The 14,341-nt window shown below is 43.1% G+C and overlaps 1 protein-coding gene across 3 annotated transcripts in view; it reads right to left on the bottom strand.

Annotated features, from left to right (window-relative positions):
* Window positions 1-14,341, bottom strand: part of nckipsd (NCK interacting protein with SH3 domain) — a 257,102-nt gene that overhangs the window by 91,757 nt on the left and 151,004 nt on the right. For all 3 annotated transcript variants that reach the window (XM_080184846.1, XM_080184870.1, XM_080184862.1), the window contains one exon: window positions 12,361-12,451. In XM_080184846.1, the coding sequence (XP_080040972.1) occupies window positions 12,361-12,451 (91 nt within the window). The remainder of the gene's footprint in view (window positions 1-12,360; window positions 12,452-14,341) is intronic.

Below are 14,341 nucleotides of genomic sequence, written 5' to 3'. Positions count from 1 at the left end.
CTGAGGAACTGGTGTAGGGGGCAGGGTTTCTGATTCTTGGATCATTGGGACCTCTTCTGGAGTAGGTGGGACTTGTACAAGAGAGATGGGTTACACCTAAACTACAAGGGGACCAATATACTTGCAGGGAGATTTGCGAATGTTATTGGGGAGGCTTTAAACTAGGTTTGCAGGGGGATGGGAGCCAGAGTAGATAGTGAAGTGGGGGTAAAAAGACAGGTTAGTTCAAGCAAAATCACAAATGGAAGGGTTGAGTGTGGTGGAAATAATCTTTTGAGATGTGTCTATTTCAATGCCAGGGGTATTGTGGGGAAGGCAGATGAGCTGAAGATGTGGATTGACACGTGGAAATATGACATTATAGCCATTAGTGGAACTTGGCTACAGGAAGGGCAGGACTGGCAGCTCAATGTTCCAGGGTTCCAATGTTTCAGGCGTGATAGAGGCAGGGGGATAAAAGGTGGGGGGGGTCGCACTGTTGGTCAGGGAAAATGTTACAGTGGTACTCAGGCATGATAGATTAAGGAGCTTGTCTACAGAGGCCCAATGGGTGGAGCTGAGAAACAGGAAAGGTATGATCACATTAATGGGGTTGTATTATAGACCATGTAATAGAGGGAATTGGAGGAGCAAATCAGCAGAGAGATAGCTGACAACTGCAAGAGACACAAAGTTGTGGTAGTAGGGGATTTTAATTTTCCACATATAGATTGGGACTCACATACTGTTAAACGTTTAGATGGTGTAGAGTTTGTTAAATGTGTTCAAGGGAATTTTCTACATCAGCATATAGAGGTGCCAGCTAGACAGGATGCGATATTGGATCTCCTATTGGGAAATGAGTTAGGGCAGGTGATGGATGTGAGTGTGAGGGAACACTTTGGATCCAGTGATCATAATGTCATTAGTTTCAACCTGATCATTGTTAAGGATAGGTCTGGGTTGAAGTTCTGAACTGGAGAAAGGCCAAATTTGATGAAATGAGAAGGGATCTGGGAAGTGTGGATTGGCACACGCTGTTCTCTGGTAAGGATGTAAATGGAAAGTGGGAGGCCTGCAAAGGAGAAATTTTGAGAGTGCAGAGTTTGTATGTTCCAGTCAGGATTAAAGGCAAAGTAAATAAGAATAAGGAACCTTGGTTCTCAAGGGAGATTGTAACGCTGGCTAAGAGGAAGAGAAAGTGTATGAAATGTACAAGCAACAAGGAACAGATCAGATGCTCAAGGAGCATAAAAAGTGCAAGAAGCTACTTAAGAGGGAACTCAGGAGGGCTAAAAGAAGACATGAGGTTGCTTTGGCAAACAGAGTGAAAGAAAATCCAAATAGCTTTTATAGGTATGTTAGGCGATTGTTCACCAGGCAAGACAATCACCAGGCAAGACAATCACCAGGCAAGACAATCACCAGGCAAGACAATCACCAGGCAAGACAATCACCAGGCAAGACAATCACCAGGCAAGACAATCACCAGGCAAGACAATCACCAGGCAAGACAATCACCAGGCAAGACAATCACCAGGCAAGACAATCACCAGGCAAGACAGTTCCCTTCCTGTTGGCGAACACTTCAGCGGTCATGGGCATTCAGTCTCTGACCTTCGGGTAAGCATTCTCCAAGGTGGCCTTCATGACACACGACAGCGCAGAGTCGCTGAGCAGAGACTGATAGCCAAGTTCCGCACACATGAGGACAGTCTCAACAAGGATCTTGGGTTCATGTCGCACTATCTGTAACCCCCGTGACTTGCCTGGATTTGCAAAACCTCACTTACTGTACTGTCTGGAGACAATACACATCTCTTTAACCTATGATCAGTGCTCCTTCCACACACATTGTCGGCCACTTTAGGACTCGAACAGCAGGTTAGGTGTAAAGATTCGCATTCTAATCAGTAATCTGTAAACTGTGTGCTTTATATGCTCTGTCTGAGGCCAGAACTCTCCATTCACCTGACGAAGGGGCTAACCCCGAAAGCTAGTGAGTTTACTATCAAATAAATCGGTTGGACTTAAACCTGGTGTTGTCAGACTTTTTACTACCTTTACAGATCACAGGGGAGGTGGTGCTGGCTGTCTTCAGGCAAATCAGAGTGGATAAATCTCCTGGACTGGACAGGGTAATCCCACAGACCTTGAGGGGAGGCTAGTAGTGAACTTGCAGGGGCCCTGGCAGATATATTTAAAATATCAGTATGCACGAGGGAGGTGCCGGATGACTGGAGGGTGGCTCATGTTGTTCCCTTGTTTAAACAAGGTTCCAAAAGAAATCCAGGAAATTATAGGCCAGTAAGTTTGATGTCGGTGGTGGGCAAGTTATTGGAAGGTGTGATAAGGGGTAGGATCTACAAATATTTGGATAGACAGGGACTTATTAGGGAGAGTCAACATGGCTTTGTGCGTGGTAGGTTGTGTTTGACCAATCTATTAGAGTTTTTCGAGGAGGTTACCAGGAAAGTGGATGAAGTAAAGGCGGTGGATGTTGTCTACCTGGATTTTAGCAAGGCCTTTGATAAGGTTCCTCATGGGAGGTTAGTTAGGAAGGTTAGGTCGCTAGGTATAGATGGGGAGGTAGTAAATTGGATTAGACACTGGCTCAATGGAAGAAGCCAGAGAGTGGTAGTGGAGGATTGCTTCTCTGAGTGGAGGCCTGTGACTAGTGGTGTGCCACAGGGATCGGTGTTGGGTCCATTGCTGTTTGTCATCTATATCAATGGTCTGGATGATAATGTGGTAAATTGGATCAGCAAATCTGCAGATGATACAAAGACTGGAGGTGTAGTGGACAGTGAGGAAGGTTTTCAAAGCTTTCAGAGGGATTTGTACCTGCTAGAAAAATGGCAGATGGAGTTTAATGCAGACAAGTGTGTGCACTTTGGAAGGACAAACCAAGGTAGAACATACAAGGAAAGTGGTAGGACACTGAAGAGTGCAGTAGAACAGAGAGATCTGGGAATACAGATACGTAATTCCCTAAAAGTGGCGTCACATGTAGATAGGGTCATAAAGAGTGTTTTTTGGACCACTGGCCTTTATAAATCAAAGTATTGAGTATAAGAGCTGGAATATTATGGTGAGACATTGGTGAGGCCCAATTTAGAGCATTGTGTGCAGTTCTGGTCACCTAATTACAGGAAGAATATTAATAAGGTTGAAAGAGTGCAGAGAAGGTTTACAAGGATGTTGCTGGGACTTGAGAAACTGAGTTACAGAGAAAGGTGGAATAGGTTAGGACTTTATTCCTTGGAGCTTAGAAGAATGAGGGGAGATTTGATAGAGGTGTATAAAATTATGATTGGTATAAATAGAGTGAATGCAAGCAGGCTTTTTCCACTGAGGCTAGGGGAGAAAAAAAACTAGAGGACATGGGTTAAGGGTCAAGCGGGGGAAGTTTAAAGGGAATATTCGGGGGGAGGGTTCTTCACACAAAGAGTGGTAGGAGTGTGGAATGAGCTACCAGATGAAGTGGTAAATGCAGGCTCACTTAACATTTAAGAAAAACTTGGACAGGTACATGGATGAGAGGGGTGTGGAGGAATATGGTCCAGGTGCAACTCAGTGGGACTAGGCAGAAAAATGGTCCAGTAGAGCCAAGAAGGGTCAAAAGATCTGTTTCTGTGCTGTTGTGTTCTATGGTTTTAAGGCTTACAGTAACACTGCAATGAAGTTACTGTGAAATTCCCCTAGTCGCCACAGTCCAATGCTTGTTCAGGTCAATGCACCAAACCAGCATGTCTTTCAGAATGTGGGAGGAAACCCATGCAGGCAATGGGGAGAACATGCATAAGAACATAAGAAATAGGAGCAGGAGTAGGCCATCTAGCCCGCCCCGCCATTCAATAGGAACTTGGCTGATCTGAAGCCCATAACCCTTAATTCCCTTATCAATCAGAAATCTATCTACCCGTGACTTAAACATATTTAACAAAGTAGCCTCCATCACTTCAATGGGCAGAGAATTCCGGAGATTCACTACCCTGTGGGAGAAGTTCTGGATGATAATGTGGTAAATTGGATCAGCAAATTTGCTGATGATACAAAGACTGGAGGTGTAGTGGACAGTGAGGAAGGTTTTCAGAGCTTGCAGAGGGATTTGGACCAACTAGAAAAATGGGCTGAAAAATGTCAAATGGAATTTAACGCAGACAAATGTAAGGTATTGCACTTTGGAAGGACAAACCAAAGTAGAACGTACAGGGTAAACGGTAAGACTCTGAAGAGTGCAGTTGAACAGAGGGATCTGGGATTACAGGTACAGAATTCCCTAAATGTGACGTCACAGGTGGATAGGGTCGTAAAGAGTGCTTTTGGTACATTGGCCTTTATAAATCGGAGTATCAAGTATAAAAGTTGGAGTGTTATGGTAAGGTTATATAAGGCATTGGTGAGGCTGAATTTAGATTATTGTGTACAGTTTTGGTCACCTAGTTACAGGAAGAATGTAAATAAGGTTGAAAGAGTGCAGAGAAGGTTCACAAGGATGTTGCCGGGACTTAAGAAGCTGAGTTACAGACAGAGATTGAATAGGTTAGGACTTTATTCCCTGGAGCGTAGAAGAACGAGGGGAGATTTGATAGAGGTGTATAAGATTTTGATGGGTATAGATAGAATGAATGCAAGCAGGCTTTTTCCACTGAGGCTAGGGAAGAAAAAAACTAGAGGGCATAGGTTAAGGGTGAAAGGAGAAAAGTTTAAAGGGAATATTAGTGGGGGGCTTCTTCACGCAGAGTGTGGTGGGAGTGTGGAATGAGCTGCCGGATAAAGTGGGAAATGTAGGGTCACTTTTAACATTTAAGAAAAACTTGGACAGGTACATGGATGAGAGGGGTGTGGAGGGATATGGTCCAAGTGCAGGTCAGTGGGACTAGGCAAAAAATGGTTTGGCACAGACAAGAGTTGTAAATTTCTGAGTTGTAAATTTTCTGTTGTTTCTATGGACACCAAGTTCTGTCAGCTCCTGAACCCCTTAAAGTATTTTCCCATTTATTTTATATTGACTGTCCATGTTCTTCCCACCAAAATGCACCACCCACTTCATATTTCTCTGCATTGAACTTCATCTGCCTATCTGGCCACTCCAATTTGTCTGTGACCTCATAGTTTATGATGCTTCCAAGTTTTGTATTATCTGCAAACTTTCAAATTGTCCCCTGCACACCAAGATCTAGATCATTAATATATATATGAGGAAACGTAAGGATCCCAATACCATCTCCTGGAGAACACCATTACAAATCTTCCTCCAGCCTGAAAAATATCTATCGATTGTTGCTCTGCTTTCTACTACTAATTTTGTATTCATGTTGCTACTGTCACTTTTATTCCACGCGCTATAACTTTGTATTCATGTTGCTACTGTCACTTTTATTCCACGCGCTATAACTTTTATCAAGTCTGTTGTGTGGCATCGTATTGAATGTCTTCTGAAAGTCCATCAATAACATTACCCTCAACATCAACTCTAGCAAGTTAGTAAAACACGATTTTCCTTTAAGAAATCCATGCTGGCTCTACTTAACCCATATTTTCTCTCTTGACGACTATTTTATAGAATCACAGAAAACCGACAGTGCAGAAAGAGGCCATTCAGTCCATCGAGTCTGCACCAATAATAATCCCATCCCTATCCCCACAAATTTACCCCGCCAATTCCCCTAACCTACACCTCCCAGAACACTATGGGCAATCTAACATCGCCAATCAGTCTAACCTGCGCATCTTTGGACTATGGGAGGAAACCGGAGTACCTGGAGGAAACCCATACAGACATGGGGAGAAGATACAGACTCCACATTGACAGTGACCCAAGCTAGGAATCAAACCCAGGCCCCTGGCGCTGTGAGGTAGCAGTGCTAACCACTGTGCCACCACATCATGAATAATTGTTTCTAGAAGTTTGCCCACCACTGTTGTTAAACTGACTGGTCTGTAATTGCTGGGGCTATCCTTACAATCTTTTTTGAACAATTACAGTTCTCTGTTCCTCTGGCACCTACCCCAAGGCTAGAGAAGACTGCACGATTCTGGCTAATATTCCTGCAATTTCCATTCTCACTTCCTTCAACATCCTGAAATGGACTTCATCCAGTCCCGGTGCCTTGTCAACTTTCAGTCCCGATGGTTTACCCAATACCCCCTCCTTATTTTGAACCCTTCTGGGAAGAGAGTTTTCATAGAAGCATAGAAACCCTACAGTGCAGAAAGAGGCCATTTGGCCCACCAAGTCCGCACCGACCACGATCCCACCCAGGCCCCACCCCCATATCTTCCCACTAATCCCTCTAACCTATGCATCTCAGGACACTAAGGGGCAATTTAAGTATGGCCAATCAACCTAACCCGCACATCTTTGGACTGTGGGAGGAAACCGGAGGACCCAGGGGAAACGCATACAGACACGAGGAGAATGTGCTAACTCCAGGAATTGAACCCAGGTCCCTAAAGCTGTGAAGCAGCAGTGCTAATCACTGTGTTACATGGTGCTCCCATCTATCTTGCCCCGTTTTATGGATATGGTAACATTGTGGTATGCTACTGAAATAGAAATCCAGAGGCCTGGAATAATGATCCAAAAACTGAGGAATTGAGATTGAGTAAAGTAAAAATGCGCTCAAAAATGGTGACCATGAAACTACCAGATTGCTGTGAAAACCCGTTTTACTCATTTGCTTTAGGGAAGGAAGTCTGCTATCCTTACCCAATCCAACCTACATGCAACTCCAGGTTCATGATCTCCATGATCCGGCATGTCTTAGAGGTTGCTGTGGCAGGGTTGTGTGGTGTCGTGATCATTGTTCGCAGCAAATTACCCAGCCTTCAGGACAACAATGACCACGACACCACACAACCCTGCCACAGCAACTTCTGTAAGACATGCCGGATCATCAACACGGATGCCATCATCTCATGTGAGAACACCACCCACCAGGTACACAGTACGTACTCTTGCAACTCGGCCAACGTTGTCTACCTGATACACTGCAGGAAAGGATGTCCCGAGGCTTGGTACATTGGGTAGACCATGCAGAGGTTATGACAACAGATGAATGAACACTGCTCGACAATCACCAGGTTCTCTTCCTGTTGGGGAACACTTCACCAGTCATGGGCATTCGGCCTCTGATCTTCGGGTAAGCGTTCTCCAACGCGGCCTTCACGACACACGACAGCACAGAGTCGCTGAGCAGAAACTGATAGCCAAGTTCCGCACACATGAGAACGGCCTCAACCGGGATCTTGGGTTCATGTCACACTATCTGTAACCCCCACAACTTGCCTGGACTTGCAAAATCTCATCAACTGTCCTGTCTGGAAATAATACACATCTCTTTAAGCTGTGCTTAAAGCTCTCTCCACTCACAATTTCTGTACCTTTAAGAATTGATTAGCTGTAAAGACTCACATTCCAATCATTATGCATGTAAATTGAATTTGTGTCTTTGTGCCCTGTCTATGTTCAGAATTCCCAGCCACCTGACGAAGGGACAGCCTGTTCCGAAAGCTTGCGGCATTTGCTACAAATAAACTTGTTGGACTTTAAGCTGGTGTTATGGGATTTCTTTCCGTACTATTCCTATAGACAATGATGACATAGAGATCAAAGCCAAAGGCTCTGCAATCTTCTCCCTAGCCTCCCAGAGAATCCTAGGATAAATCTCATCCGGCCCAGAGGACTTATCTATTTTCACACTTTCCAGAATTGTTAACATCTCCTCCTTATGAACCTGAATCCCGTCTAGTCTAATAGCCTGTATCTCAGTATTTTCCTCGACAAGATTGTCTTTTTCCTGTGTGAATACTGATGAAAAATATTCATTTAGCGCCTCTCCTTTCTCTTTGGACTCCACGCACAACTTCCCACTACTGTCCTTGACTGGTCTTAATCTTACCCTAGTCATTCTTTTATTCCTGACATACCAATAGTAAGCTTTAGGATTTTCCTTGATCCTACCTACCAAAGACTTCTCATGTCCCCTCCGAGCTCTTCTTAGCTCTCTCTTTAGGTCCTTCCTGGCTAACTTGTAACTCTCAAGCACCCTAACTGAATCTTCTGATCAGTTTTCATTGCCATGTGTAGTATCTTGAAGTCTAATTTGTGTGTTTAGATATTTTAAGAAGTTTTGATACCTTTTGAATTCTTGTGTATGTAACGGAGTAGGTCAGAGGTTAGTTACTGTGTATATACTGAAGTTTGACACCTGGTGTAATTCTGTGGTAATTTGGTAGAGTATGATAAAGGAAATTTATAGTACAAGAATTCAAGAGTATGAGTATCTTTGTCCTTGACATCAGTTGACCCAATTTTGAAAGCACCACCACTCACTAACCTAATGTTACTAGTTTGACTCTTCTTCATTTAATAGTAGCATTGATCGCTTTTTTTTCCCAATCCTTCCATTATATTGTGAAGCCTCAGATTCTAACTGGTGCACCCCCATCATCTTCGTCTGTTACAATCTGAGATGAAACAGGATTTGGTCCTATCATTTTACTTATTACCATTATTTTTATTAATCTTACAAATTTCTCACGTTTGTTGATTTCTAATTTTTCATATTTATTCCATATTTTGAAAGCTAGCAAAATAGTCACTGGAAATTACCACCCCGATCCTTATTCCCTACTATTGTCATAGTTAAATCTGTATTGAAATTTCTCCCAAATACACTAATTCACAATATACTTTATTCCCCTTAAAACCAGTGCTTTTAATTCTCCCTTTTCTTTTGCCTGTTTTCTTTGTTGTATTCCAGTCCTTACGTTGGCCACTCTCCTGTCTGTGTTCAAACTTGCACCCTGGGTTTACTGCACCTTCTTTGGTTGCATTATTTTCCCATCATGCTAAACAATCTGAATCCATTTACTTGTGGACATAAAAAGCCCATCTTGAACAGGGTGGACAGACAACTTCTGTTCATCCAGTGCCACATAATCGTCCACATGGGGTGAAAAGCAGAGGAAAATTCAGCGAATAAATTCCACTGTTAGCCCACAGATTTAAAGCAATATTGTTAATCAAGCTCACCTCATCCTTGTCTGTTCAAAAGGTCATTTTTAAGTCCGAGACATCATTTCTTCCTGTCAATCATTATAATGGTCACACTTCCAACATGTACGTTGTTTGGGTGGGGAAAACAGTCATTATTTACTCAGTTTCACATCAGAGTCCATGTGGATGCTCTGCAATTGGAAATTGAAATGTTGAGCTGCCAGGCTATTGCTGAGGAAAGGAACCTCACCTGATAGTGGGTAGATCTTCGTCATTCTGTAAGGATTGGGAATTGGAAGTCTCAACCTCCCATTTTAACTAAAAAAAAAGAAATCGACTGTTTTGTTGGCAGTTGTTTGCTAGACTGAAGTCATTGCAGGAAAAGCTGAGTGAAGTACACTCACCTACATGGTCGCTCATCTGGTGGTTACATCGCCAAGGTATTCAACACCTGTGTTATGCGGCTGCCCAGAATGATGACAAATATTTTCATTCAAATTGGGGCCAGACATATTTCAAGCAACGTGAATTTGGTCCGATCCTGTACCGGTTTTACAGTGAGGCCAATTTCTTTTCCCGCATTTCTGTGACTCTACTTACAATCTAACTGTTGAGATGGAAAAGCCTTTGGAACAGGATCAGAGTATGAAATGATGCAAAATAATCACTGGGGCAGAGGAGAGAAATGAGTAAAAAAAAAGTGGATGGAAACAACAATCAGGCCAAGTTTTACCCTATAGGCATTATGTGAAATATGATCACTGACCAAGAAAGCTACTGACCTCACCTCCTCTGGAGACCTTCTCTCCAAACCCCTCCAAGTCCAAAGAGCCTGCTTCAGCTTTGCACCCACGATCCACAAACAGGATTGCTCTGGTACACTCATCATATCAGAGTGTTCCTGCCCCGTGAACTGATTCTTACTCTCTCAAATCTCATCTTTCTCCACCTGTCTTGTCTTGTCCTGCCTACATCCACAACTTCCAATGTCCTCTACCCTTCTACCAGTTTCCTGGTCTTAAGCATCATCTCTTCACCATAGACGTTCAATCTGTCTATATCTCCACATTAGGCTGGTCTGGGGTGGAGTGGTCAAACAGTCTTCGTCCAGCACCAAGTTGTGTGGCTGAACCTGGTCTCACATTAAACAACTGCTCCTTTAACTTCAAATAAAAGATGTCACTATGGGAACCCACATGGATCCCATCTATGCCAATCCTTTTTTTGGGAGACCTGAAACATTCTTTGTTCCAGTCTTACTTGGGATCCTCTCCATCTTTTTTCCCCCGATACATTAGTGACTAGATCAGTGCTGTTTCCTGCTCTCAACCCTCAACTGGAAAATTTCATCAACTTTCTTATAATTGTCACCCTCCCCCACCTTCACACAGTCAATCTCTGGCTTATCCCAACCCTTCCTCAAATTATCCCTCTCTATTTCTAGGGATAGATTCTCAACCAACAGCTAATGTAAACTCACTGACTCCCATGTGTAGCCATATAAACAGAGCGGCTACAACAACAGGTCAGAGGCTATGAATACAACGAATTACTGTGGCGAGTAACTCACATCCTGAATCCCCAAAGCCTATCCGCCATCTTCAAGGTACAAGTCAGGAGGTTGATGGAATACTCCCCACTTGTCTGGATGGATACAGCTCCAACAACACTCAAGCCTGATACCATCCAAGACATAGCAGCCCACTTGATTGGCACCACATCCACAGCCATCCACTCCCTCCACCAACAACACTCAGCAGTAGCAGTGTGTGCCATTTACAAAATGCACTGCAGAAATTCACCAATGATCCTTTGACAACATCTTCTAAACTCACGACTACTACCATCTAGAAGGACAAGGGCAGCAGATACATGGGGATACCACCGCTACAAAATCTCATCCAAGCCACTCACCAATCTGACTTGGAAATTACTGTCCTTCCTTCGTTGTCACTGGGTCAAAGTCCTAGAATTCCCTCCTCAACGACATTATGGATCAACATACAGCACGCGGACTGTAGCAACTTAAGAAGGCAGCTCACCACCACCTTCTCAAGGGCTACTTGGGATGGGCAATAAATGTTGGCCAGCCAGCGATGTCCGTGTCCCACAAACGAATAACAAAAACTCCCACAGCTATCACCACAAATTTATCACATCCAGTTCTTGTACGGATTCCATTGCGTTTTCCCTGTTCACTCATCTCCATTGCTATACAGATAATGCAACCATGCAACTTTCCACACCAATTATTCAAAACATCTTCATTTTTCCTCGAAAGAGGATATCCCACACCATGGTTGACTGGGCTCAAGGCCATATTTTTTCCATTACCTACACTTCTGCTCTAACCCCCTTCTTCTCAGAATGATGTTAGGATTCTCTTCATCCTCGACTTCCACCCCATCAGTCATTTCTGGCAGCTCCAGTGTAATGCCACTACCAAACGCATTTTTTCCACCCCTCCCAGAATTCCAACGGGTTCATTCCTCAATCACCCCAACAATCCTCCCATTCATAAGAAGCTTCCCCATCCAAGGTGATGCAACATGAACCCTTTTCCTGCCTTCCTTCTCAGCAAGGAAAGTTCCAAACTCTCTTTCCAGGTAAAACAGTGATTTACCCAAACTTCTGTCAATTTGGTAGGTCGTATTCACTCCTCACGATGAGGTCAAATGCAGATTAGATGGTCACTGTGGAACACCTCCATTTCGACCACAAGCATGACTCTGAGCTTCCAGCTGCTGATCATTTTAATCCTCAACTGATATGAAGTTCAACATAAGCTGGAGGAACAGCACCTCATTTTTTGATTTTACAGCCTTCTGGATTCATCATTGAATTAACAATTTCAGATCATAACTCCTGCTCTTTTTATTTATGTGTCTTTTTCTGTATTTTTATATAACTGTTTGTTGATGATTCTACTTTTCCATTTTCACACCCTCTAGATCATTTTCTTTATTTGTCCCATTGTCACTCCCTTCTGCTTTACACCATCTTTCCTTCTGTCGATTTATCTTGACTTTTCTACATTATAACTACTCTTCAAAACAAATTACTGTAAAGCACTTAGAGATGTCCAACAGTCATATAAATACAAGTAGTCATTTTTTATCTTTTCTCCACCTTATCACAGTCCTTCCCTTTCATTTATTCCTCCCTCTCCCTTTCATTATTCTTGCTTTAAAACTTGTACATGTCAAACCTTTTCAGTTCTGACAATAACTCATCAGACTGAAACATTAAGTGTGTTCCTCTCTCCATATTGGACACCTGACCTTCTTAGTACTTCCAGCATTTTCTGTCTCTTCTGCAGATTTCCAGCAAGTGCAGTATTTTGGTTTTGAACTTAATGATTGCGATAGTTTTACCTTGCATGTTTGAGGAACCAGAGTGCAAGTCCCGAAGTTTCTCTGGTGGTGGTGGTGTCACGGGGGCCGCATGTCGAGGCTGATTGGGAACCTGCAAGACAAAGTAGGCACCATATTTCACTTGGTCCATGTGTAGGCTGTTTCCTTTGATTCTTTGATGAACTGACTGATGACAACATAATAATAAATCATCAATACTCATTAATCAGGTCTGTTGATAATGGTTCTCTCCTTATGAAAACTTTGACTGCTGCTGATATATGACTAAAAGTTCTGCCTAGCTGATTGTTATCCAGTCATGGGCATGTGCTAATGAACAAGAACACCATCACTAACCCAATGTCTATTCTCACCCATCCACTCTCTAGAACTTCCCATCACAATTGTGCAACCAAGGGTACCAAAGCCAATTATAGTCATTGACTAAATCAAACCCATCAGATTTTAGAAATTAGGCCTTTCAGATCGATAAAAATGTGGAATTAACGTTTTTGTTATAATCAGGATAACCGCTTAAAAATTAATCCACATCAGGGCAGCACAGTAGTTAGCACTGCTACCTCACAGCTCCAGGGACCCTGGTTCAATTCTGGCCTCAGGTCACTGTCTGTGTGGAGTTTACATGTTCTCCCAGTGTCTGCGTGGGTTTCCTCCAGGTGCTCCAGTTTCCTCCCACACTCCAAAGATGTGAGGGTTAGGTTGATTGGTCATGCTAAATTAACCCTAGTGTCAGGGGGGTAGCAGGGTAAATATGTGGAGTTACTGGAATAGGACTTGGATGGGATTGTGGTTGGTGCAGACTTGATGGGTCAAATGGCTTCCTTTTGCACTATAGGGATTGTATCTAAACACGCATGGGTATATTTGCTCTTGAAGATGCAGATTTTTGTTGTATAAACTATTGGGATGAATTCCAGCCAACTCACCCAATAAAACCTTGGTGAGAAGTGAAGGTTACCCATGAACTTACCCCAGTTGAGGTTCTGCTCTCTCTCTGCAGCAACTGATTGAAAGTGTGCTCTTCTGGGTAGGCAAGAAACGCACTAGAAATGGATAGAGCCCTTTATATAAAACAGATGGCTATTTTAACTGGAGGCTTCGCAGTGCAAGCAATCAGGGCAGCAAGAAAGGTTAGGCCTCCCAGATCCTGGAAACCTCTGAAATCCCACCCAGCAATTTAGTTGACTGTTGGGACTGTTTCTGTACCTGCCCACTGCAGCCTCCTGCTACCCACTATTTCACTCTTGCTTGCTGCCCAGCTGACATTTTCCATTGGTTTTGAGCGAGAGACCATTCGAGGATATAGAAACGAGACCATGAGTTCAACATTACATTGACAACTTTACGAGAGTGTGCCCTCCCAACCCCAACCGTACCTACTACTGTCCAGATTTAATACCTTCCAGAGTTCACAAGGCTGAAAATCAGGAGTATTTACTCAAGTAGTTAAAACAGAGTGGTATAGTAGAGTGATAATGGCAGAGGGGCAAGAATTTCTATAGTGTGATCAGAAGAAGCCCCTACATTGGTATGCTTTTGTCCAGTAAGGAAGGAGGCATTGCTGAATCTGGTTTTGGGGAATAATGGGGGTCACAAGGATCAAATGTCAGTATTCAAAAATAACACTCCTTTAGGAACTAAGGCTCAGAAAATAAAAGTTCAGAAAATAAAAGCTTCAGTAGTGACAGATAATTATAGATTCACTCACGTGCATTAGTAATAGGCCTCAGTTTGCAATTTCCCTGAGAAATTGAAGAGAAGTTTGACAATGGAAAGAAATCTGGCTCCAGTGAGGGAGATGGCCAAGGTGAAGAGGCAAACTGTCTTCTAGTCAAAAAGTCCAGTCAACAAGGTCGGTTTGAGAGGACCAACATGTTATTCTTGTTATCAAAAAGGACATGTGAAGGCAGAGTAATGAAAAAAAAACATGGGTCATAATTCAAGCTAGAATGAAAGAGAAGGGCATCAGGTCATTTGATGG

The sequence above is a fragment of the Carcharhinus amblyrhynchos genome, chromosome 3 (assembly GCF_965287045.1).
Source record: "Carcharhinus amblyrhynchos chromosome 3, sCarAmb.v2.hapA, whole genome shotgun sequence".
NCBI lineage: Eukaryota > Metazoa > Chordata > Chondrichthyes > Carcharhiniformes > Carcharhinidae > Carcharhinus > Carcharhinus amblyrhynchos.
This window is presented reverse-complemented; position numbering and strand designations above follow the sequence as displayed.